This window comes from Macaca nemestrina, chromosome 17 (assembly GCF_043159975.1).
Source record: "Macaca nemestrina isolate mMacNem1 chromosome 17, mMacNem.hap1, whole genome shotgun sequence".
NCBI lineage: Eukaryota > Metazoa > Chordata > Mammalia > Primates > Cercopithecidae > Macaca > Macaca nemestrina.
Genome location: NC_092141.1, coordinates 39,929,377 through 39,955,366, shown reverse-complemented (window position 1 = coordinate 39,955,366; position 25,990 = coordinate 39,929,377). Strand labels below are relative to the sequence as shown.

The 25,990-nt window shown below is 51.6% G+C and overlaps 1 protein-coding gene across 2 annotated transcripts in view; it reads right to left on the bottom strand.

Annotated features, from left to right (window-relative positions):
* The window catches only part of LOC105485203 (RAB11 family interacting protein 4), a 144,204-nt gene that overhangs the window by 6,775 nt on the left and 111,439 nt on the right, over window positions 1-25,990 (bottom strand). For both annotated transcript variants that reach the window (XM_011747428.3, XM_071082665.1), the window contains 7 exons: window positions 8,056-8,282; window positions 4,458-4,652; window positions 3,786-3,920; window positions 3,448-3,483; window positions 2,248-2,347; window positions 1,867-1,970; window positions 643-783 (listed from right to left, as the gene is read on the bottom strand). In XM_011747428.3, the coding sequence (XP_011745730.2) occupies window positions 643-783; window positions 1,867-1,970; window positions 2,248-2,347; window positions 3,448-3,483; window positions 3,786-3,920; window positions 4,458-4,652; window positions 8,056-8,282 (938 nt within the window). The remainder of the gene's footprint in view (window positions 1-642; window positions 784-1,866; window positions 1,971-2,247; window positions 2,348-3,447; window positions 3,484-3,785; window positions 3,921-4,457; window positions 4,653-8,055; window positions 8,283-25,990) is intronic.

Here is a 25,990-nt window from a genome sequence, read left to right as displayed (position 1 = left end):
AGGCGGCCTCCTCGGCCTCGGACAAGGGCCGCAAAGGGGCTTCATCACAGAGGCATCATCGTAGCCCTCACCTATGGGAAGGGTCTGGACTGACATCAGCTCACCCACCCACGCAGCCGCTCTGTGGGGCACACAGGGAGGTGACCCAATACGTCCAAGGCCATGGAGCTAACGGGAGACCAACCCAGATCCCGGGCCCCAGGCTGCTCCTTGTCCTGCCTGCCTCACATTCCAATGGTGAAGCCACAGGTACACGCAAGGAACAGGAGCCGGGTTTTCCATTTACCTTGGCCCTGGGGCTCTGGCTCAGTCCCTCAGGGGTCAGGGGAGAATCTGACAGCAGGGGGCGCTCTAGGCCTGGACATTAGACCCAGCCCAGGCCCTTTACTCATTGACATATGTGTAGTTCGCATTACCAAATGTGAGCCACGCTCCTGGGAACATTCTTTAGCGAACTTTCTGAAGAGCATATGCCTCTGTGTTTCTCGTGGTATGAAAGTGGAACTGTTACTACTGGGAAGGCTCAAGAAGCTGCCCCTCAGCCTCAGCTTCCCATCTATAAAATGGGGATAGCGCCTATCCCACAGGGCTGCCCCAGGGCAGGGGATCCCTCTGAGGGAGGGGCTCAGTGGAGGGGCCCACCTGGCATTGAGCAGCTCCACCTCGGTGGCCTTCTCCCTCTCCAGCTTGCTGTAGGCCTCGCGGTGGCGCCGCGCCTCCTCCTCCAGCGCCTGCTCGGCTGTGGTCTCCTGATCCTTCACCATCTCCTCCAGCTCATGCACCCTGAGGACAGCGCAAGGGGCAAGCTCTTGGGGCCTGCACTATTTCACCCCAACCCAGGCTGTGGCACCGGGAACCCTGGGCCCTAAGACCCTGAGTCACTGGCATGCCCACCGAGGGTGTGTGGGCCAATAGCTTTCGGAGATGAACAGGGACACCACATATCTAGAGGGGGTGCTGGTCACGCATGCCATGAAGGAACAGGCCTGGCAGTCAGAAGGTGGGGCGCTCAGGGCAGCACAGGGAGGGACCACCCCCCCCCAGTCCCTGCAGCCACACCTGGCTGGAAGCACTCAGGCCTCACCTCTACTTTTTGTACTAATCCGTCCCGGCCACCCCTCTGATTAATAATTCAGCTTATTGGGCATCTTGACTCCCAAAATAGGCACATCCCGGCCAGTGGCGGGAAGTCTGCCCCAGACCTGGGACAGGGCCAGGGGCACGTAGACGTGAGCACCCCAGTGACAGCCTGGTTGGTATTTTGGTCTGGGGTACGTCTCACTGGCAACAGCCCCTCCACCAGGCTGACCTTCTGGGGTGTACAGAAGGGCCCAAGATGGGCCCTGTGACAAGTTAGAGGACCGAACCCCTGGCCAGGGTATGTCCCCCAAGGGTCATGCCATCGGTGAGGACAACTAAACCCTGCATTCACCACTGCAGACGGCATCAGGAACGGCAGGCTCAGGGGACCTCCAGCAGCAGCAGTGCTGGACCCTTCCCACCGCCCAGCTCACACTGGCCTGTCCCCTGCAGAGCTTGTCCCTAGGCAGGGACATCAGGCTCCTGTCACTGTATGAGAGACAGTGGATCCCCACTCCCATCTTGGACCAGCCCTGTGGCTGCAGACCTCAGGGGTGGAATCCATCTGGCCTAGAGCCAAAGTCGAGCTCCAACCTGTCTCCCTGTCCCTAAGGTCCTGTCCTGGGCACCACATGTGGGCAGGGCCACGTGACAAGAGGCTGATGCATCACAGACCCTCAGAGCTGCAAAGGCATGAGGCTGCCTCCCCCCAGAGGTCTCAGCAAGAAGGACCCCCCTTTGTTCCCCAGAGTCACAGCCAAGCCCCCAGCGCCCTGCCTCCCTGACCTGTGCACCAGCTGCGTGTTCTCTTGCTTCAGCTTGCTCTTCAGGTCCCCATTGGTCAGGCTGTCATTCTCCAGCTCTGTCACCTTCTTTTCCAGGAAGCTTACCTGCAGCAGGGGGCAGGGGTTGGGTGGAGAAGACCCCCGAGGCCACAGAACCGAGAACCTCGATGCCGTGAGGTTCATGAGCAGGACCTCCAAACCACCATGTATCCGCGAACAGTCATGTGTGGGGTGAGGGGCGGGGAACACACCAGAGCCACCTATCCCCAATTCCTGGGCAGGCACAGGGTCTTCCAAGTCCCCAGACAGTAGCCCGAGCACACCCCACCTCCCCTGGGAGCAGGCATGCATTCAGTCCCTTCTCCAGCCACCCGGGGCCCACCTTCTCTGTGATGTCATTGTCACAGGAGTCAATGCTGTCCCGGAACAGGTCTTCGGTGCTGCCGTTGCTGCTGCTGAAGTTGCTGCTGTGCATGAGCTGCCTGCAGGGGTGGGGAGAGGGCGTCTGGCTGCAGGGGCCTTCCAGAGACAGGGGCCAACTCAGGCTACTGGCTAGGCTAGCATCCAGTACCCCAGGGGATCTGCCCCTTTAAGGAGGCCGCCCTCACTCAGCCTGAGACGGAGAGTGTTGCCAATCCCAGCAGATCATCCAGCCCAGAGGATGGCAAATGGGCTGTACAGACCCCCGGGGTTCCCTGGCAGACACAGTCAAAGAGGCACAGCTTCTCCTGCGGCCTCAGAGCCCTCTTCATGCCAGCAGGCTGACCTGCAGCTACCCAGTGACCTGAGCTGGCACGTGAGCCCGCTCCTCTTCCAGTGGGGAAGCCCCTGAGGAGGTAGCCCAGCTCCATGGCCCTGGCAGAGGCTTGAGCCTCTCCACCAAGCTGGCTCCTGCTACATCTCTGGGAACTCTGGGGGATGGCAAAGGCAGAGAATTCACCAGGCCTTGCAGAGCAGTGAGCTGGGGTGGGACTGGGCCTGGTGAGCTAACCCGTGCCTGAGGCAAAATCCAGCTGCCACCCCCAGTGACATCCCCTTCCAGCTCCCTAACAGGCAGCAGCCAGGGTCTCTGCCAAGAGGCCAACCCACCTAGCTCCTGAGCCCTTGCTGCCAGCTCCCAAAGCCCCGAGTGTGGACCTGGGGCCACACTGAGCTGCTGCAGGACTTAATCAGAGCAAAGTGACCAGCCCTGATGGCACACGCTCATGTCCAGATCCCCGCCTGCAGGAAACCCGGGGTCTCTTTATTGAGTATGGCTGCCAGCTCCAAGAGGGGGGAAGGGCACTGAACGCTGTGGGGTGCTCTGTCTCTCTCAGGGCATCCCTGGCGTGCCTGCCTGAAGTCGAGGTGACCTAGGATTTGAAGAAGGGACAAGGAGTGGGGAGAGGGCAGGGAGGAGATGGCCCCTGTTTTTCAGAAGTGGACGCTGCCCTGGCTGCACTGCCCTGGGATGGCCTCATTCCCCTCTGCTCTCTCAGCCACATGCGGGCACCAGCTGAGTCTGGGCTGCTGGCAGGGAGCCCCGGCCAGTGGGCAGCATGGGGACAGCACTCAATTTGCCCTCCCCTGAGGCGGGCCTTACCGTCCAAAGGCTGTACTGGAGATCTTTCGGTTGGGGCTAGAGAGAGAGGAAACAGTCATTGAACAGAGGGGCTTAGTCCACTCCCTTACTCTGTCCCAGCTGTAAGACACAAAAGTGCAGGACAAGGCCCTTCCCTCCCACTCAAAGGAATTCACTAGTCAGCTTGGTCCTGAGAAGAAACAGCCTGATTTCCTATGGCAGCAAAAGCCCCTGGATCAACCCTCCTCTGAGAACTCTCATCTGCCCAGAGAGCAGGGGTCGCCATGCCTGTAGCTTCTCCCTCCAGGCCCTGCTCTGGCCCCCTGGCCTCCCGCTCCCGGGCTGGGCCCAGGTCTCACCTATTGGCCTTCAGGTTTTTCAGTCGGGCTTCCAAGTCATTGAGCAGGTTGATTTTCTTGCAGCATTGAGAGCAGTAAACATCTAGCAATTCGGGGTTGTACACGTGCCGCATTTTCCTAGGCGTCTGCCCCGCACTGGTTCACGAGGGAAAGGAATCACCACCTTAATTGCTGTCCAGTCTGGTGCCCTATGCCACCCTGCTGAGCTGACTTGAGTCCCCAGTACCTTTGAACCTTGTTAGGGAGAGGGGCAGGGAGTGGAAGTATAGCAACAGATCATCCCTTCTCCAACACACTCAAAGAGAAGCCAGTGATGCATACCCATTTAACAGCTAAGGCAAACTGAGAAAGTGGTGACTCAGGTGGGTGAGAAGGGATCACAGAGGGTCACTTGGAAGGACCCTTCAACACTGAGGCTCTAGGACACAAGACGACACAGAGCCCCATGGCCCCCAGTGTGCAGCCTCCTAGGTCATTTAATTCAGGAGGAACTTCTGACCCCAATCAGGGTCAAAGGTAGCAACCCCAAGCCCCAGGAACAGAACTCATGTAGCTTAGGACAAAGGAAAAGGGGCCAGCTCAGGACTCGACCCCCGCCCCGACCCCCTAGGATGTGCTCAGATTGGTTCTGCAACTTTTGACCCCAAATGACATCCCCGACCAAGGGGCCACCTGGAAGACACTGAAGACCCCAGGTCCGAGTAGACGTTGGTCCTGGTCTCATCATCGGGGCAAGGGCTGCTGGGGGCGCAGTCCACGTCGTCACCCTCCCCGTAGTCTTCAAACTGCTCCTCATTGCTGATAAGTGAGGTGGTGGAGTGTGTAGAAAGGTCTGAGGTCGTCATGGATGGAGTGTGGACCAGGGACCTGAGGGTCCAAAAGCACCCAAGTCAGAGGAGGACTCATGGGTCCCCAGCCACAGCCTGCGGTAGGGAAACTGAGTAGGCATTTCCCTTTAATTCGCACTACCAATTAAGTTTGTTTGTTTGTTTGTTTGTTTTTTTGGAGATGGAGTCTTGCTCTGTCACCCAAGCTGGAGTGGAGTGGCGCAATCTCGACTCACTGCAAGCTCCGCCGCCCGGGTTCATGCCATTCTCCTGTCTCAGCCTCCTAAGTAGCTGGGACTACAGGCGCCCACCACCACGCCTGGCTAAGTTTTTGTATTTTTAGTAGAGACGGGGTTTCACTGTGTTAGCCAGGATGGTCTCGATCTCCTGACCTCGTGATCCACCTGCCTTGGCCTCCCAAGTGCTGGGATTACAGGCGTGAGCCACCGCGCCCAGCCTACCGATTAAGTTTGTGCTTCTTGACCTGGTAAGTACATTTCACGGACCCTATCTAAAGGGAAACATCTCACCACAGAAATCATCTCTGCAGTTCAAACCAGTTCTACCCATGCTACCCCAGAGGAGCAAAACACTGCTTACAACCTAACTGTCTAGCTACAGCTAGACCAAATTATAATTATTAAATTATAATGGGAGTAAATCATTAAATTGCAGAACATCAAACAGTTGTTGAAAGGTTAAAACACGTGGAGTAGTGGCCGGGCGCGGTGGCTCATGCCTGAAATCCCAGCACTTTGGAAGGCCGAAGCGGGTGGATCACAAGGTCAGGAGATCAAGACCATCCTGGCTAACATGGTGAAACCCCGCCTCTACTTAAAATACAAAAAAATTAGCCGGGCGTCGTGGCGGGCACCTGTAGTCACAGCTATTTGGGAGGCTGCGGCAGGAGAATGGCGTGAACCCGGGAGGCGGAGTTGCAGTGAGCTGAGATCGCGCCACTGCACTCCAGCCTGGGCGACAGAGTGAGGCTTCATCTCAAAAAAAAAAAAGAAAAAAAAATTCAGAGTAGCTGCTCTCCCTATGTAGCAGCCATTCTTTTATTCCTTTATTTCCTTAATAAACTTGCTTTCACTTTATGGAGGAAAAAAAAAAAACCCAAACATTGAGAGTAATATAGAAAATGAATATAATGGATCTAAAATTTTAGATACTGTAAGACTGAGTATGATCGTCCCTTGGTATCCAAAAGAGATTTGTTCCAGGACCCCCTGTGGACACCAAAATCTGAGGATGCTCAAGTCCCAGATATGAAATGGCATAGTATTCACATACAACCTATGCATATCCTCCTGTGTACTCAAAATCATCTCTAGATTACTTATAATACCTAATGCAATGTAAATGCTATGGAAATAGTTGTTACACTGTGTTGTTTTTTGTAAGTTTTTCTTTTTTTTTTTTTTTTTTTGGAGACAGAATCTCGCTTTGTCGCCTGGCTGGAGTGCAGTGGTGCAACCTCTGCCTTCCAGGTTCTAGTCACTCACCTGCCTCAGCCTCCTGAGTAGCTGGGAGTAGCCTCCTCCTGCCACCACACACAGCTCATTTTGTATTTTTAGTAGAGATGGGGTTTTTGTCATGTTGGCCAGGCTGCTCTCAAATTCCTGGCCTCCGGTGATCTGCCCACCTCAGCCTCCCAAAGTGCTAGGATTACAAGGCTGCTCCCAGAAAGCAGCACGGCCCCTCTCTCCATCCACAGCCCCAAAGGACCCCACCAAGAACATGGGGACTCTGAGAACCACTTGACTTTGAGAAATCCTGCATTGAGATGTACTAGGTTGAACCTCATGAATTACTTTTTTTTTTTGAAGATGGAAATGATTAAAAGTTGTCAATTTCATGTGGTTCAACCAACACGGGAACCCCTCTCTTCCCTTTCCATGTCCCTGCAGCAGCTGTAACCATCACCTTCTGGTAAGGGGTTGCCACTTGCAATCCCCTCGGCTTCCTCAGGCACAATGGTGGCAGCTTCCCACCACCCCACAGCACTGTATCCCTCAAGAGACTTGGTGAGGGCTGAGATGGAAGGGAGTCCTTCCTGCCAAAACCAAAGTTAAAGATGAAACTGCTTCACTGGGAAGTCACTTAAGTCTTAATGTTGTTTTTAAATAACATTTCTGATTATGGGAATACATGCTCAATATAGAAAATATAGCAGAATAGATGGGAGGTAATTAAAATGATCAATTGGCCCGGCGCAGTGGCTCGTGCCTGTAATCCCAGCACTTTGGGAGGCCGAGGCAGGTGGATCACAAGGTCAGGAGATCGAGACCATCCTGGCCAACATGGTGAAACCCCATCTCTACTAAAAATACAAAAAATTAGCCAGGCATGGTGGCAGGCACCTGTAGTCCCAGCTACTGGGGAGGCTGAAGCAGGATAATCGCTTGAACCTGGGAGGCGGAGCTTGCAGTGAGCTGAGATCATACCACTGCACTCCAGCCTGGGTGACAGAGTAAGAGTCTGTTTCCAAAAAAAAAAAAAAAAATCATCCCACCATACATAAATAACTGCTTAATTTTCCAGATTAATTTTTTCTAGGCATTTCCTAACACATATATCTATGTTTTGTTTTTTTAAGAGATGGGGTCTTGCTAAGTTGCCCAGGCTGGAGTGCAGTGACTACTCACTGGTGTGATCCCACTACTGATCAGCACTCAAGTTTTGATCTGCTCTATTTCTGACCTGGGCCAGTTCATCCCTCCTTAGGCAACCTGGTGGTGCCCCACTCCCAGGAGGTCACCATACTGATGCTGAACTTAGTGCAGACATCTGATCAGGATAGTGCACTAGAGCCCAGAACTCCTGGGCTTCAGCGATCCTCCTGCCTTAGCCTCCCAAGTATCTGGGACTACAGGCACATGCCACTTGCCTGGCATATGTTTGTGTTTTTAACAAAGCTGATCTCATGGACATCTTTGTAACCTGCTTTTTTGTTGCTTTTGTTTTTGTTTTTGTTTTTGAGACAGGGTCTTGCTCTGTTGCCAGGCTGGAGTGCAGTGATGTGATCACAGCTCACTGTAACCTTAAACTCCTGCGCTCAAGTGATCCTCCTGCCTCAGTCTCCCAAAGTCCTGGGGTGATAGGTGTGAGCCACCATGCCTGGCCACAACTTTTTTAAAACTAATTGAGATCATGTATCTCATATCATTAACAGTCATTTAAAACTTGACTTTGTCTGCAGGACTAGCACTGAAAATAAAGTAAAATTAAATTTAAAAACTTGACTTTGCACGGCTGCCTAAAATTCCAAAACTATCCCTTCCTGTTAAGCATTTAGTATGTTTAGAATCTTTTGCTATTCAGCTAATGCCTCTGATACAAATTTTGAGCATGTTTCACATTTACTTCCTGGAGACACTTTCCAAGAACCACATTTCTGGGCTGAGAGGTCAAATACTGAGCTTCAGGCGGTTTTAACTTACTTGTCCTCTGGCAGAAACAGGCCCCTGAGTCCCCCGTCCTTCTCGGCAGGACTCCCGACAGACCCCTCCAGGCTCTGAGGGCTCTCCATGGGGCTGTCCGTGTCCAACTCCTGGGGGCCCTCAGGTGGCGCCAGCGTCATAGCCTCCTCCTCGTCCTCGGGAAAAAAACCGGGCTCCCTGGGGATGAGCTCGCCATCAGCAAAGGTGGGGCCTGTGACTTCGCTGCCCTGGGAAAGAAAGAGCGTGGACAAGGTAAGTGAGGCCAGCTTCCCAGGGCTCCGTGTTCCACTCAGACCGCAAGGGTATCAGCCAGGCCAAAACAGCAGGGATTGGGTGCCGGAGGCCCAGACCCTGAGACCCTAAGTGTGGGAACACCTGGCAGGTGATTAGTCCCAGGGACCTCTCATACTGGCTGACTCATGAGTGTCTAGTGAGGAGCTGGAACTCCCAGGAACAGCCATCCATGAAGAAGGGCCACAGTCAGGCCAGCCACTTCATTCAGGGCACCCTGGTTGGCACATCAGAGCCCCCACTGAGGCAAAATATGGCACATCAGAGCCCCCACTGAGGCAGGGAACATAAGGCTGATTCACGCTGACTTCCTAGAGCTAAATCAAAAGAAAAACCTCAGTTTTCCGCTCCCAAGTAGCTACTCCCTTTGCATCCCCGCCCCTCCTACCCACTGCCCCCTCACTCCCCCACCCCCCAACCTTTATCTGCCTGGCAGATGAAAAACTGAGAGTATCTCTGATTGGTCCCCTCCTGCAACCAATCAGGCTGGTCACAGGCTAAGTTTTCATTTGCATAGCAGTATAACTTTGTAACTTCACTTTAGTCTCTGGTTGGTTGCTTTCTGATTGCTTTCTGCAACCAATCAGATGTTTACATAGGGTGTAACTTTGTAACTTCACTTCTTCACTTTGGCCTCTGGTCCCCTCCTGCAACCAATCAAACTGTGGGCCCCTACTTCATTTACATAGGGTGTACACCAAGTAACCAATGGGAAACCTCTAGATGGTGGTCCCCTCCTGCAACCAAACTGTGGGCCCCTACTTCATTTACATAGGGTGTACACCAAGTAACCAATGGGAAACCTCTAGATGGTATTTAAACTCCAGAAAATTCTGCAACCAGGCTCTTGATCCCCTATGCTTGGGCCTGCTCCCACCCTGTGGAGTATACTTTTTTTTTCAATAAATCTCTAGACCGGGCGCAGTGGCTCATGCCTGTAATCACAGCACTTTGGGAGGCCGAGGCAGGTGGATCACAAGTCAGGAAATCAAGACCATTCTGGCTAACATGGTGAAACTCCGTCTCTACTAAAAATACAAAAAATTAGCTGGGCATGGTGGCGGGCGCCTGTAGTCCCAGCTACTCGGGAGGCTGAGGCAGGAGAATGGCGTGAACCCGGGAAGTGGAGCTTGCAGTGAGCTGAGATGGCGCCACTGCACTCCAGCCTGTGTGACAGAGTGAGACTCCGTCTCAAAAAATAAAATAAATGTCTGTTTTTGATGCTTCATTCTTTCCTTGTTTTTTTTTGTGCATTTTGTCCAATTTTTTTGTTCCAGACACCAAGAACCTTCCACTGGTAACACCACCACAAAAGTCTCTGCCAGAGGAAGTCAAATGGCTTCGAAAAGGCTTCTTGGTGCCCCATGTAAGGGGTGCCCCATGTAAGCTATTCACACTGAATAGCTTTTAGGATCAACAACTCTGATCTAGTAGACTTTGCTGCAACGTGGTACAGTGAACGTTGCACAACTTGGGATCCACCCTCCATGACTCTGGGCACGTCATGGAATGTCTCTGAACCTCACTTGTCTCTGTAAATCAGGAATGGCTATGGAATCTTACAGGATCACTGTGTTGATTAAATGAGGTATTTCACGTTAGCATCTAACACACAGTAGGACCTCAACGAATAAACCCCGGCCAGAAGATATGATGCCCAGCCCAGGAGGCAACTGCCTGCCTGCGCCCTGCCACAGCCTTGCTGGGAGCAAGAACGCCAGGCCTCACTCCTGAGCGCTGCTTGTGCTGGGTCTGCCGCCCAGCACAATGACGGTGTGTGGTAAAGATATGCTGGCACCTTTTGCGTAACTCATCAGATAGAAGAGCTTTGGCCTGGTTCAGAGTTGACCCTAGACTGAGGGGCAGCTCTCTGTAAACCATTTACTGGGGCCACTTCACCTCTGAGGAGGGAGGTACTTCTCAGGTGGCACTGCTTCTACCTGACCCATTGGAGAGGTCAGCCTGTTCCCAAGGTTCTTTGGTGTGCTCCTCAACCAGGGCTGGCAGGGCACGCTATTAAAGGACCTGCAGTCCCGAGACTACAGAAGGGCAACAGAAACAGGCTGGGAAAAGCCTCCTGGAGTCTCAGACAAGAACAGGTTCAGGGACAGCTGAAGAAGCTGCTCAGCGACAGGCCTGGATGTGCCTGCCCAGACATGTGCAGCTGTCTGTTGCCACCAGTGAGCTGGCAGCCCTTCTGGGGGTCCATCCCCACCAGGAGACCCCTGGGCTAGAAATAGATGGCAATATTATAATGAGCCTAGTTCCTGCCTGTGCTGTGATAGGCTGAGCACCAGACGGACCAATAACACGAGCACCGGCGAGCCGGGCGTGCCAACAGCGGAGACTGTGGACACAGGTTGTGTAATGAGAATACCCCCAGGGTTCCAGGGCCCTTTCCACCCACATACTAATCTCGTCACATGGCTCCCAACCGATCAGATCTTGTGCCCTAAGTAAGCTCTTCATCTCCAAGCCTGAAGCTGCATCCCAGTGGAAACAAAAGGAAACCAGCATCACTAAGCAGCCATCAGGCTCCAGAGATCGAGCTGGGCATTCACATACTATCCAACCTGTGCTTCAAGACAGCTCTTCAGGGCAGTGATCGTTATCCCCATTTTACTGATGGGGAAACAGGGCTCAAAGAGTAGCATGTCAGAAGTCCTCCAGCCAGAGGGCAGGGCAGGGCAGGGCCGGGCCCACTCCCCCGTCCCACCCCTGCTGCCTGCCTTCGCATCCACACACTTGATTCCGTTTATCCTTGATGCCTCCCACACTTTGTGGATTTTCAAACCTCATGGTGACAACAAGGAGAGCACATTTTATAGGGACATGTGACTAATTATGAATCCTTAGCACACCCCCTAATGTAGCAACTTCCACTTAACACCCCCACAGGACACTGCAGGTTAGTGCAGGGACACCTAAGAGAAACAAGGCAGGAGTGAGACCGGAAGAGAACTGGGGCTCTCAGAGGACCACGCGCCTGGTCTGTTCTTTCACCTGGCCATGAAGAACTGCAAACTTTTCACCTTCCCGGCCACACGAGTAGGGAGAGTTCCCCCTTGCTGGGAATGCCCGCCCTGTGGCTCACACGTGAGCTCAGCAACATGGCAATGGCATTTCTTCTGGTCTTCATCCCAGCCCGATGAGCTGAGCCTCTTTTCCCCTTTCTACACAGCCGGGTCGGGACAGGGATACCACTCTGTGTCCCCAACGCCCACCTTCCCCCTACAGCCACGTCCTAGGGAGGCTGTAGCCCGCCGGCTCCCAGAGGCAGGCAGGGGGCCCGGCACAGATCAGCGTCCGTGCTCCTCAGGTGTCCGACGTGGCCTCTGGCCAACTTGGGTTTAGCTCACTGACACGACGACACAGAGGCCAACTGTGTGCCAAGCACTGCCCCACTAACACCTGGCTCACGGCATGCAGGTGGAACCGCCAGGCCCTCTCACCCAATGTCCACAGCAGCGTCCTGATACTCCCAGCAGCTGGCCCAAGCCCCTGACCAGGTAGACAGAGCAGCCTCAAACGGCTTGGCTCAGGCACAGGCGGGGCAGAGCAGGGGCACCAGGGTCCTACCCTCCAAAGAAGACCGCCACCTCCTTGGGCAGGCTTTCAGGCTTGGACTAAGTGGAGTCCACATCTGCCCAGCCCTTCAGCAAGCTCCTCGCCTGTCTCACATTCCCCATCCCTCACAACGGCCCCGCGCGAGCTGCCTGGGGTGGACAGGGCAAAGATTTGAGATTCATCGGCTCCGTCTGACACCTGGGGAAGATGAGGCTCAGAGTGGGAGGGCGGCTGCCCTGGAACCTCGAGGTTCACAGAGGGCCTGCGGACACCTGACACCCGGCTCTGACACGCCAAGCCCTCACCCACCTGACCACACACACTCTCTCTCTCTCCAGCTTTTTCTCTTAAAAATGGCTGCTCCCATCATTCAACCCACAGCTGTTTGTCCAAGGCAACCGGAAATTTTAATTATTACTTTAAACCATTTCTAGTAGTTTGCCTGCTAAATTCAAATATTATAAAGACAGCTTACTGCATGCCTTGGTTAGCCCAGGACAGTACTGGTCTGTGCCTATCCCAAGACCCCCTTGGTTTGGTATTTGCCATGGTCACCCTTGCTCCTCCCTGAGGGCCGAAGTCCCCAGCCCCAGTTCTTGTTTCCCCAGCCCTCTGGGGAAGGGTCTGGTGGAAGCCCCCGCTCCTTCTCCCGCCTGGAGGGGAGATGCTGGAAGGTGCCAGAACGCAGCCTCTTCTCTCCTCCTTAAGCCACCATTCAAGTTCTCCGAGGGAGAACTCGGAGTCAAGCATATTAGAACTCTTTTTGGACAATTTCCCTTTTGTATGTGTTTTAAGACAAAGTTGCAGAGGAAAAGGAAGAACTTGGCCATAATAAAAACATTGCCCTCATAAGGTTTCCAGGTGGCCTGGGGTCACGGGCTTCCGGAGGCAGTGGGTTCCTCTCCAGCCAGGCTGCCCGCAGGTCAGGATCATGCGGAGCCCCCTGTTGAATACACTTCCAAGTAGACTGGGGCCGTGGGAGAGGAGCCATCACCCCATCTCACCGCGCTGTGCTTGTCCAGAGAGCCGCCCGCTCACCCCGGCTATACGGTCTGCATCCTCACCACGGTGGCGCCCAACCAAGGCTGGCTCTGCAGGGCTGGCGGGAGCAGCGGGGCAGGGACAGGGCCTCCCCACTGCTCATGTTTCTAGGTGGCCGGAGTCAGCAAGTCAGGTCTGTGCCCGGGGCAGCTTCCAAGACTGCCTGTCAGAGCCCCCGTTTCCTGCCATTCCCCCACGCTGTGTGAAAAAGGTGTCCACATACGGCCACCCAGTCACAACCCAGGGACCCTAGCATCAGTGACACGTCCAGGCCTGGAGCTTGGCCTCGTGATCCCAGGGTTTGCACGGAAAGGCTGTGTCTGCTCTTTTGGGGACCTGTGGGGAAGGGACAGTGCGGTGTTCTCAGGAGGCAGCACCAGGCATCGTCTGTGGCACAGTCTGACTTGCCAAGGCTCTGTCCCTCAGGACCCAGAGCCAGCCCTGAGCTCATAGCTCCCTGTCCCCTGGGGCACAGGGCCGGCCACCACAGGCCCACAGGCTTGGCTGGTACATGGCCACACCACCCCAGGCTTTCTTCCACCTGCCAGGGGGCCCCGGGGTGAAGGGAGACAGCGAACTCAATGTGTTCCTCCACAAGCCCCAGGAGGTCCCTGAGGGTGGGCCTGGGTGAGGGCTCAGCTCTGGGGCCAAGGAGTCTGGGTTTCGGGCCCTGCTGGCCCAGCCACTTACAAGCCATGTGACCTTGGACAAGTAACCACCTTTGTGAATGCCTGGCTCCTCACCTACAGAATGGGGCCAGTCAACTCCACCTCAGTGGCAGCTCTAGGGGGCCAATTTACACTGGAGAGTCGGCCACAGTGGGAGCCTTAAATTCTGACCTGGCCTAATGAGCCTTAAATTCTGCCTGACCTGACAGGCAACAGAGGCTGAGCCTACAGCCACAGGTCTCTGGCTGGTCAGCCAGCAATGTCCTGAACAGACGAGCAGCCAGGAGGGATGCCACTCTCCTCAGAGAAGCCAAGCCGGGGAATTACTTGAGGCCAGGGCACTCCGGAGAGAGCTGGGGAACAGGATCCAGCCAGCCACTCTGGCATGCAGATCTGCAACCCCTGCACCCTACCTCGCTGTCCTGCTGTCCCACCCTGTCCCCAGCAGGGAGTGGGAACCTGGAGGCACACAGCCTGCCATGGGGCCCTCTCCAGTCTTGAGAGCCACGTTCGCCCGCCAGCAGGCCCCAAGTCACCCCGTTCCTTTGTAGGAAGTTGGCAAGGGCTGAATTCAGGGCGGCTGAAAAGGCCAAGTATCAATACACGTGGGGGACGTCCCAGCTTCAGAGTGGCCAACAATGCCACAGTGTCCACACTCTGGGAGCGGATGCAGCATCTGGTCTTCTCCCTCCCCACCTCCCCCATGGGGAGCCGCCTCACAGGCACACACACCAGCACTCTGCGTTTCCCTGAGCTGACACACAGAGGACATGGACCCCGAGTGACCTCATGTCCACCTTCCCTGTGAGAGGGAGGACCCTAAGTGGGTAGCTATGGGGATTTCCACGTCTGGACCCCAGTGGTTAGCACTGTAGGGAGCACATGGCAGATGGTTAACGTGTGCTGGTTGAACCACACTGTGCTGCAGTGTGATGAGCTGGGAATAGCCCAGCCACAAGACCCTGAGACCTGGGTGTCGACTCTGGTGTGATCACTGCCTGGCTGTGTGATGCTGGACCAGCTGTTTAATTTCTGGGCCTCATCTAAACACAGAGAGGGAACCATCTGTTTGGCAGGGCTGCCACAGGGAACCAGGACGATGCCTTGTGTCACGAGGGTGCGGAACACACCGCAAAAGGAGGCGCGGGGCGGCGTTAAGGACAAGCTCTGGAGTAGACGGCCAGGCCCGAGCCCTGCTCCACCATTCAACATTCACGAGCTCTGCAGCTTTAGGGTTACTGAACCGCTCCGTGCCTTAGTTTCCCCATCTATAAAATGGAGTTAACTGTGATTAGGAGTAAATGAACTGCTACATGTCCTAAGCACTTTATGGTCTTAGCACACATAGAAAGCGCTCAAAACAAATAAATAAACAACAACAACAAACCCTTTGGAGCGCAGTGGCGCAATCACAGCTCACTGCAGCCTCAAACCCCCACGACCCAAGTGATCCTCCCAGCTCAGCCTCCCAAGCAGCTAGGACTACAGGTACACACCACCACACCCCAAAACTAAACTACTATTGTCGTCATTGTGTTGAGGGAAAACAATCCGGGGTGCCTCCTGGCTCCCATCCAGCCCCTGGGACCCTCTCCCTCTACCCACTGTGGCTCACTGGGCTGCAGCTCGGTTGGTTTTTTTTGACTTCAGGAAGCCAGACCTGCAGGTTCCAGAGCCTGCCCTCCAAACATCAGGGCCTCTTTCTCCCCGCAGGGGCCCTCTCCTGCCTACTCTCATGGAAGGTCGTCCTGCACACGACTTACACCCTTTAATAAGCGTTAAGATGAGACGCTGCCTGGGGAAGGGAGTCCAAGAAGCTCTGAGGTTCCAGCTCATCCACCCCCAGCCCTGGCAACGGCCTCACTCCCCAGGCACTAACTCAGAGCCAAAGAACAGCTCTGTGGGGACGAGGCAGGGTAAAAATAGCTTGGGCGGGCACATGCCCACTTCCCTTGCAGCAAGGCACTGGCAGGCACACGTGCTGCGCTGCCGCTGGGAAGGTGTGCATGTGTGCGGTGGGGGTGGAAACATACACTAAGCCTAGCGTCGGGGAGCCCAGTGGCTGCCCGGGCTACACCTGTGATGAATCTCTCACCCCACGCCGAGCCAACCAACAGCCCCGGAACGAGATGGGCTGCGTCAAGGTCTCACGGGGTCCTCCCCGTGGGCAGCAGGAAATTCAGCTTATTGAGCTAACTCACAGGTGCCAGTGCCCCCAGGTCCACAGGGAAGGGATGCGATTGCCGGGGCTGGGGTCTTCTACACTCCACTGTGGCTTGGCTGCTCTCACCATGAAAAGGTGGTGCCGCAGGGATTAGTGCGCAGTCTTGACTGTAACTGACTCCTGCTGCAGCTGCCAACCCTGGCTATGGGTCAGGCTTTGCTCTGCAGATGCGAGGCTGGGTACTTATCAGTTGCTGATAAGAGGTTTTGGTTCAACAGAGAGTTGCCCAGGCACCAGCCAAGGCAAGGGTGGGATAAAGGGGGTTCAAGCATCCACCCAGAGGCAGTGCCTCGGCCTTGCCTTCTGAACAACAAGCAACCTCAGCTCAGACACAAGGCCTCGGCTCACCCCGACAGAGCCAGGGGTAAGCAAGGGAGCACCAGGTCGCCAGGTCACGAGCGTTATCCCACACCTCAGCCGGCCCCAGGGACTGACCGCATACTGTGAGATCAAAGCTCTGCAGCCCAGAGCTTCCCGCTCTGGTCAGGAAGAAAAGCTGCGCTGCCACGTTCCATCCCCAGAGTGGCTCAGAGGCCCTGGGGTGTCAGGAAGGGACCCAGTGCCCCATTCCTCCAGCTAAACTCCCTCCCAGGGGATGGCAGCTAAGGCAGGGCAGCTTGCAGGCTCTCTCCTCCCAGCCAGGGGCCCCAGGATCCACCTCCTGAAACTCACCCCAGAAAAGGTGTGGCCAGGAGCTCAAGACCACCCCTCAGCAGGGCCCACTGCTCCCGCCCTGGAGCTTCTAGGAGCGAATCTTGTGTAGACACCCGGCTGCTGCTCTCCACTTCCATCCTAATGTGGGCCTGCAGGCCCCAGGAGCAGGGGCAACCGGGACAACTGGGGTTCCCCAGGTGCTCATTCATCTCAGAAGCAAGCAGGTTTTGATTGTTGTATCACCTCCGGAGGGAGGTAATAAATCACCCTATTTTACAGATGGAGAGACTGAGGCTCTTGGGCAGATTTGGTTCAGTCCTGGATCTGGCACTCACTGGCTGTGGAACTCAGGCTGGTGCTGAACAGAAGAGAAAGCGAAAGCCATGCTTGTGTTTCTCCAGAACTCTCATGACATTTACATAAAGCAAAGGCGGTCACTCGACAAGTTCTGCTGCTGCACCAACATCACCAAGGAAGGGCTGCTGAAGCCCACACTCCCTTGCTTCCAGTGTTTTCATCACAACTCTTGAGCTGTCTCTCTCTCCGATCTCACACCCTCACCCCAACACACACACTGCTGCTAAGGCAGCGTCAGAGGAGCCCACAGAGAGGAAGCGGGGTGTGTGCCGAGGTTCCCAGGGAGACTCAGAAATGAGAGATGTCAGATAGCCTCCCGGGAGCTCAACTACAACAGAGATGCACACATTTCCTAAAGCTGAGCAGACGGACTGAAGTACTAAGGGATCTAAAGACAGAGCCTGTCCTCAGGGAGGGGCTAAGCGGGTGGTCTTCTGGGAAGCACCAAGAGGGAGGGTCTGAGGCCCACCCGGGCCGCGTCCACCCAGGCACTGGGCCAGAGGTGGTGGGTCTGGCTGGTCAGCACATCCAGCCTGCCCCGAAGGCTGTGCGGCCTGGCTCAACATTCCACACCTGTCCAGCCCTTGGCCCTTGTGTCCAAGTTCATGCAGCACCCACTTCCAGGAGCCTGCTGACAGAGAGAGAAGGGCTGCCCAAGCTCACGGGAGTGCATTTCTCACCACAAAGGGATCCACTGGCTCTGTACGTCCATCTAGGGACAATCGGTGAGCATGAGTGGACTCAAGTTGTGGCGTGTGGGAAAAGCCAGTAAGATCTGGTTTTCGAGCCCATTAGGATGCAGACCAGACCCTGGACCGTAGTGTGACCCCACTGGAAACATCCTGAACAGCTGGGTCATCCACTATGGGGGACGCTCTCACTCCTCTCCACTTCCGTTCCAATAACAAGTGAGCAGTCAAAGGTTGGCAGTTAAAAACGGGCCGGGCGCAGTGGCTCACACCTGTAATCCTAGAACTTTGGGAGGCTGGCTGATCACTTGAGCCCAGGAGTTTGAAACCAGCATAGGAAACATGGCAAAACTCTGTCTCTACAAAAAATACAGAAAGTTAGCCAGGTGTGGTGGCGCATGCCTGTTGTCCCAACTACTCGAGAGGCTGAGGATAGACAATCACCTGAGCCTAGGAAGTCAAGGCTGTGATGGTGCCACTGCACTCCAGCCTGGGCAATGGGAGTGAGACCCTGTCTAAAAATAAATTAACTAAAATAAAATAAAACAAAACATATTACTAAAAATCTAAGCCAGGCAGTGCGAGGCTGTAACCTCAACTACTTGGGAGGCTGAGGCAGGAGGACTGCTTGAACCTAGGAGTTCGAGGCCTACCTGGGCAACATGGCAAGACCCCCACATCTTTAAAAAAAAAAAAAAAAAAACTAATAGATGAGAGAAACAAAGGAATAAAAAAATGCTTGAATCACCAAAAAGGACAGAAGACTGATAGCCAGAATACATAAGGAACTCAAACAACTCAATAGCAAAAAAACAAATAATTCAATTTAAAAATGGGCAAAAGATCTGAATAGGTGTTTCTCCAAAGACAACACACAGATGGCCAACAGATATATGAAAAAAGTTCAACATCACAAATCTTCAGGGAAACCCAAATCAAAACCACAATGAGATACCACATCACCCTAGTAAGAACGGCTATCATCAAAAAGACAGAAAATAACAAATGCTGGCAAGGATGTGGAGAAAAGGGAACTCTTATACACTGTTAATGGGACTGTAATTTTATTTATATACATATTTTTTGAGATGGAGTCTCACCCTGTCGCCCAGGCTGGAGTGCAAAAGCACGATCTTGGCTCACTGCAACCTCCACCTCCTGGAATCAAATGATTCTCCTGCCTCAGCTTCCCGAGTAGCTGGGATTACAGGCACACGCCACCATACCCAGCTAATTTTTTGTATCTTTAGTAGAGACAGGGTTTCATCATATTGGCCAGACTGGTCTCAAACTCCTGACCTCATGATCTGCCCACCTCAGCCTCCCACAGTGCTGGGATTATAGCTGTGTGCCACCGTGCCCGGCTGGGACTGTAATTATTAATAGAACAATCATTATGGACAATGCTATAGAGGTTCCTCAAATAATTTTAAACTACCATATGATCCAACAATTCCTCTACTAGGCATACACACAAAAGAAAAGAAATCAGTATGTCAAAGAGAGATCTGCATTCCCACATTTATTGCAGCACAATTTACAACAGCCAAAATATGGAGTCAACTAAGTATCCATCAACAGATGAATGCATTTTTAAAATGGGGTGTACATATACACAATGGAATACTATTCAGCCATAAAAAAGAATAAAAATCCTGTCATTTGCGACATGGATGAACCTAGAGAACACCGTGTTAAGTGAAAGAAGCCAAGCAGAGAAGAACAAACAGCATGACGTCACTCCTATGCAGAATCTAAAGAAGTTACCCCATTGAAGTAGAAAGTAGAATGATGGTTACCAGAGGCTGGAGAGGGTAGGAGAAGGAAGGATGGGGAAAGGTTGGTCAACAGGCACGAAGCTATAGTCAGATGGGAGGACTAAGTCCTGGTGTTCTATTGCACAGTAGGGTTACTACAGTTAACAATAATGTGTATTTAAAAACAGCAAGAAGATAGCATTTTTAATGTTCTCACCACAAAGAAATGACAAGTGTTTGAAGTGATGGTTATGCTAAGGACCCTGATTTGATCATTCCACAATACATATGTGTGTCAAAACATCATACTGTACTCTTTAAATATGTACAATTGTGTGTCAATTAAAAACTTAAAGATTAGGTGGGATAAAAACTCTACCGCATCAGTAATACTTTAAAGAAAATGGAGTAAACAATCCTATTAAAAGATCAGTATTGTCAGAGTAAATTAAAAACAACTACATGCCACTTACAAGAAACACAATTGAAATTTAACAAGATGTAACACTTTTATATCTATGCATCTAACAGTTTCAAAACATAAAGCAAAACTTGCAGGTGGCCAGGAGCTCCAGGCCAGCCTGGGAAACATAATGAGACTCTATCTCTACCAAAAAAAGAAAAAAAAAAAAAGTAAAAAAAAAATAGTCAGGTGGTACATGCCTGTAATCCCAGCTACTTGTAAGGCTGAGGCCAAAGGATTGCTTGAGGCCACGAGTTCGAGGATGCAGTGAGCTATGACTGCACCTGGGTGACTGGGCTCAAGAATCTGTCTTTAATAATAATAATAAGTTTCACTAATTATAATTAATTATTAATAATTATATTTATATTATATTAATAACTATAAATATTAATAATTATTATAATAAAAATATGACAATTATTATTATTATTATTGATGGAATAAGCAAACAAGATAATTAGAGAAGATACAGAAGGACCGGAACAACACAAACTTGAGACTGATACATACAGAACACTATACTCAACAACTGCGGAATAAAACCAGTAGATTAAAGGCTAATGAGAAACTGGATACTTGCACAATACCAAAGAATCACCCTACGGACTGCTGCAAAACACCAAAGCACCCCACATACCTCTACCAGGGAGAACACAGGCTATTGTCCCCTTAACGTAGAGATCAAATGTGATGCCTATGAGCTACGCAGCATCACCTATAATGTGGGCTTAACGAAGCATTTAACTCAATTCGAATCAAGCCTTAGGATCTAACTTCTACCAAATGGAAAAACGGGATAGAAGAAGTTACACATCACCACAGGGAAGATGCATTTCTAAAGGTTGAGACAGGTTGCATTTCTAAAGGCATTTCTAACAAGTTCTCGGGTGACGCGGATGCCGCTCGTCCCGGGACCACACTTTGCGAACCACTGTTCTAGATTAACTGAGAGACATAGAAACCAAATATCATCCTTGATTAGATCCCAGATCAAACAAACAAACCACCACCCAGCTGTAAAAGACCTTTTGAGGATAAATAAAGAAGATGGAATCTGGAGTAGATATTGGGTGATGTCAGGGAATTATGCTTAATTTTGTCAGGTGTGTTAATGGCATATCGTTGTGAAGGAAAATGTCCTTAGTTTCGATAATATTTAGTTTAATTTCTTTTCAAATAGCTCATTTGAAAAGAAACTTGGTTCATTTGAAAATTACAGGCCGGGCGCAGTGGCTCACGCCTGTAATCCCAGCACTTTGAGAGGCCGAGGCAAGCGGATCATGAGGTCAGGAGTTCGAGACCATCCTGGCCAACATTGTGAAACCCTGTCTCTACTAAAAATACAAAAAAATTAGCCGGGCATGGTGGCAGACGCCTGTAATTCCAGCACTTTGGGAGGCCGAGGCGGGCAGATCATGAGGTTAGGAGTTCGAGATCATCCTGGCTAACACAGTGAAACCCCATCTCCACTAAAAATACAAAAAAATTAGCCAGGCGTGGTGGTGGGCTCCTATAGTCCCAGCTACTCGGGAGGCTGCGGCAGGGGAATGGCGTGAACCAAGGAGGCGGAGCTTGCAGTGAGCTGAGGTCGCACCACTGCACTCCAGCCTAGGTGAGAGAGAGAGAAAACGTCTCAAAAAAAAAAAGAAGTAAACATTGTATGGAAACATGAAAAAATAGCCTGCCCCAAATTTGCTGAACTAGTTAAGGAAAGTGTTACTGCCTGTCTTTTGGATAAAAGGTATTTTAACTAGGATGGGATGATACCTCATTATAGTTTTCATTCGCATTTCTGTGACGATCAATGATGTTGAGCACCTTTCATATGCCTGTTTGCCATTTATATAAATTACATACAATAGAAATATCTATTCAGATCTTTTGCCGATTTTTTGATCGGTTTGTTTGCTTTTTCCTGACAGGTCCGGCTCTATTTAAAAGGATATGAAGAAGTGAAGTCATCCTGAAAGAATACTATCCTAGAGGGTAGAGTCCACAGAAACTGGAGCCCGATGGACCAACATGAGCTTCGAGGATGAAATGAGAACAGAATGATGAGCAGTCTTGGTTTCGAATGATCAGATCAAGAGGCAATGGATGGCTGAGGTCGTAAGAATGATCCGGCCTCTAAATGGCTGAGGTCGTAAGAATGATCTGGCCTCTAAACGACCATTCACAGTCGTAACAGTCCTAGAAATGTTTCCAAATAGAGCAGGTAGTCAAGAGCCATCCCCAAGGGGGTCCCTCACCCACGGGCCTTTGCCTGAAAGTAGAACTGCCTCCCCTCTACTCTGCCAGGCTTTGCCTACCCTCTTCTTCCTCTTCCCCCTTCCCTTGAAGGAAGTCCCCAAGACCCTTTTCTGTTATGGGCTGAATCCTGTTCCCTCTAAAATTCATATATTGAAGTCCTAATCCCTAGTACTTCAGAATGTGACTGTATTTGTAGATAGAGTCTTTACAGAGGTAATTCAGGCTGGGTGTGGTGGCTCACACCTATAATCCCAGTACTTTGGGAGGTCAAGGTGGGTGGATCACTTGAGGTCAGCAGTTCAAGACTACCAGCCTGGCCAACATGTTGAAATCCTGTCTCTACTAAAAATACAAAAATTAGCCAGGCATGGTGGCACATGCCTGTAGTCCCAGCTACTCGGGAAGCTGAGGCAGGAGAATCACTTGAACCTGGGAGGTGGAGGTTGCAGTGAGCCAAGATAGTGCCACTGCACTCCAGCCTGGGCGACAGAGCAAGACTCTGTCTCAAAACAAACAGGAAAATAATAATAATAATTAAAAAGAGGTAATTCAGTTAAAATGAAGTCCTAATGGGTTGGTCCTAATGGGTTGGCCCTAACGCATTGTGACTGGTGTCCTTACAAGAGGAGATTAGGACACACACAAAGGAAAGACCATGTGAAGACACAGGGAGAAGATGGCTGTCTGCAAGCCAAGGAGAGAGGCCTCAGAAGAAACCAACCCTGCTGGCACCCTGATATTAGACTTCAGCCTCCAGAATTGTGATAAAACACACTTTGGTTGTTTAAGCTGTGCAGTCTGTGGTCCTTCACTATGACAGCCGTAGCAGACCAACAGACCAATATACCAATATCCCTTCTCCTCCCCCAGGAAGCCTATGTGGAAACCCCTACCCAAGCTCAGTCTGGATTTTTCACCCACCTTCTCACCCTGATGACAAAAACAAATTTTTTCAAGGTTAATTCAATTAAACCTTTTTTTTTTTTATTTTTTGAGATAGAGTCTTGCTCTGTCACCCAGGCTGGAATGCAGTGGCACAATCTCAGCTCACTGCAACCTCCATCTCCTGGGTTCAAGCAATTCTCCTGCCTCTCAGCCTCCTGAGGAGCTGGGATTACAGGTGCCTGCCACCACACCTGGCTAATTTTTGTGTTTTTAGTATAGATGGGGTTTCACCATATTGGCCAGGCTGGTCTTGAACTCCTGACCTCAAGTGATCCACCTGCCTCAGCCTCCTAAAGTGCTGGGATTACAGGTGTGAGCCACTGTGCCCAGCCAATTCAACCTTTAAAGAGAACTACAGGCCGGGCACCGTGGCTCAAGCCTGTAATCCCAGCACTTTGGGAGGCCGAGACGGGCGGATCACGAGGTCAGGAGATCGAGACCATCCTGGCTAACACGGTGAAACCCCGTCTCTACTAAAAATACAAAAAACTAGCCAGGCGAGGTGGCGGGCGCCTGTAGTCCCAGCTATTTGGGAGGCTGAGGCAGGAGAATGGCGTAAACCTGGGAGGCAGAGCTTGTAGTGAGCTGAGATCCGGCCACTGCACTCCAGCCTGGGTGACAGAGCGAGACTCTGTCTCAAAAAAAAAAAAAAAAAAAAAAAAAAAAGAGAGAACTACAGATGGTCCTCAACTTACAATGGTTTGACTTACAATTTTTTTTTTTTTTTTTTTTGAGACAAGGTCTCACTCTGTCAACCAGGCCGGAGTGCAGTGGCACCATCTCGGCTCACTGCAATGCCCCCTTCCTGGGTTCAAGTGATTCTCCTGCCTCAGCCTCCCAAATAGCTGGGATTACAGGTGGCCACCACCACACCTGGCTAATTTTTGTATTTTCAGTACAGATGGGGTTTCACCATGTTGTCCGGCCTAGTCTCAAACTCCTGGCCTCAAGTGATCCATCCACTTTGGCCTCCCAATGTGCTGGGATCACAGGCCACCATGAGCCACTGTGCCCGGGCTGACTTTGATTTTTCAACTGTATGATGGTGCAAAGTGATCCATAGTCAGCAGAAGTCATACTTTAAGTACCCATAACAGCATTGTTTTTCACTTTCAGCATAGTACTTAATAAATTACATGGGACATAAAACACTTTATTGTAAAACAGGCTCTGTGTTAGATGATTTTGCCCAACTGTAGGGTAAAGTAAGTGTTCCGGGCACATTTAAGGTAGCCCAGGCTAAGTTATGGTGCTTGGTAGGTGAGATGTAGTAAATGCATCTTTTTTAACTTATGACACTTCCAATATACGATGGGTTTATCGGGACGTAACCCCATCAAGAAGCATCTGTAACTGGATTTCTAGAACCTACTCAAGAGACTCAGGGATTTATTTTTGGTCTGTCCTAAAAAAAAAAAAAAAAAAAAAAAAAGATTGTATTCTCTTATTCTCTTTCATGATTAGTTTGAAATACAGCTGCTTCGGCCGGGCGCGGTGGCTCACGCCTGTAATCCCAGCACTTCGGGAGGCCGAGGCGGGCGGATCACAAGGTCAGGAGATCGAGACCACGGTGAAACCCCGTCTCTACTAAAAATACAAAAAAATTAGCCGGGCGCGGTTGTGGGCGCCTGTAGTCCCAGCTACTCGGGAGGCTGAGGCAGGAGAATGGCGTGAACCCGGGAGGCGGAGCTTGCAGTGAGCCGAGATCGCGCCACTGCACTCCAGCCTGGGCGACAGAGCGAGACTCCGTCTCAAAAAAAAAAAAAATAAAAAATAATAAAAAAAAAGAAATACAGCTGCTTCTTAAGAGATGATATTTTGTTGAAACCAAAGCTTGGTGAATCTATGATTACCAGGATGGCATTCTATAAACACTATTTATATGCCAATCTAAGTAAGTTATTTCCATTTTCTTTTTCTTTTTTTTTTTTTTTTTTTTTTTTGAGATGGAGTCTCACTCTGTCGCCAGGCTGGAGTTCAATGGCACGATCTCGGCACACTGCAACCTCCGCCTCCCGGGTTCAAGTGATTCTCCTGCCTCAGCCTCCCGAGTAGCTGGGACTACAGGCGCACACCATCACATCCAGCTAATTTTTGTATTTTTAGTAGAGATGCGGTTTCACCATGTTGGCCAGGACGGTCTCGATCTCCTGACCTTGTGATCCTCCTGCCTCGGCCTCCCAAAGTGCTGGGATTACAGGTGTGAGCCACCGTGCCTGACCAGGTCCATTTTCTCGTGTGTTCTCTGAGTAGTGTAAGTATTCTATTTTAATTTTAGAGAAGCATATGCACAGTTCAGAGACGTTAGAATTGCAAAGGCAATTTCTGTTGCCCAAAACTGTATTCAGTGTAGTTATAAAACAAATGTAAAAGGTGTTTTACCTACACAGCAACTGGTTTACAAGAGAAGAAATCAGCAGTTAGCCCTGGAGTCACAGGCCCTCACACAAGGAGCCTTTTACCCTGGGTCAGGCTGCCTCTGTGACCAGCAGCACTCAGTAACTGAACACGATATTACCAGCTTCTCCGTGCCAGACACTATTTCTGGCTACTTGACATCTGGAGCATTTTCCTCTCTCTGTTGTGGTCAGTGTGGGAAGGAGGACTGCTACTGCCCCTGGGACACGTGGGCACCCTGCTCAGAGGGACGCCAGCTGGCCTGTGACATGGCCCAAACCCGGGCCCCACCCCCGCCACTCCACAGCAGTCTAGAGCTGGGTTGTGACCAAGGTGCAGCTGAATTTAGCTCCGTGAATAATCTCCAAGGAAAACCCACAGAGAAAGTGAACTCACCTTTTAACCAAGTCCTTGATGGGGTATGATTGTCCCAACCAAGCCCTGGGTCCCAGATCTGAGTGCCCCGGTAAGTCCATTTCCTAAACAAAAGGGGTCTGAAGAGGCTATCTAGCCTACCCTGGGCCCTGCAAACAGAGCCAACAGCCTTGATTTTCAAATGAGAATGTGGACTTCAGAGGCAAACTGTTGGGGATTATGAAAACAGAACTTAAATTGCTTCCACATCTGGA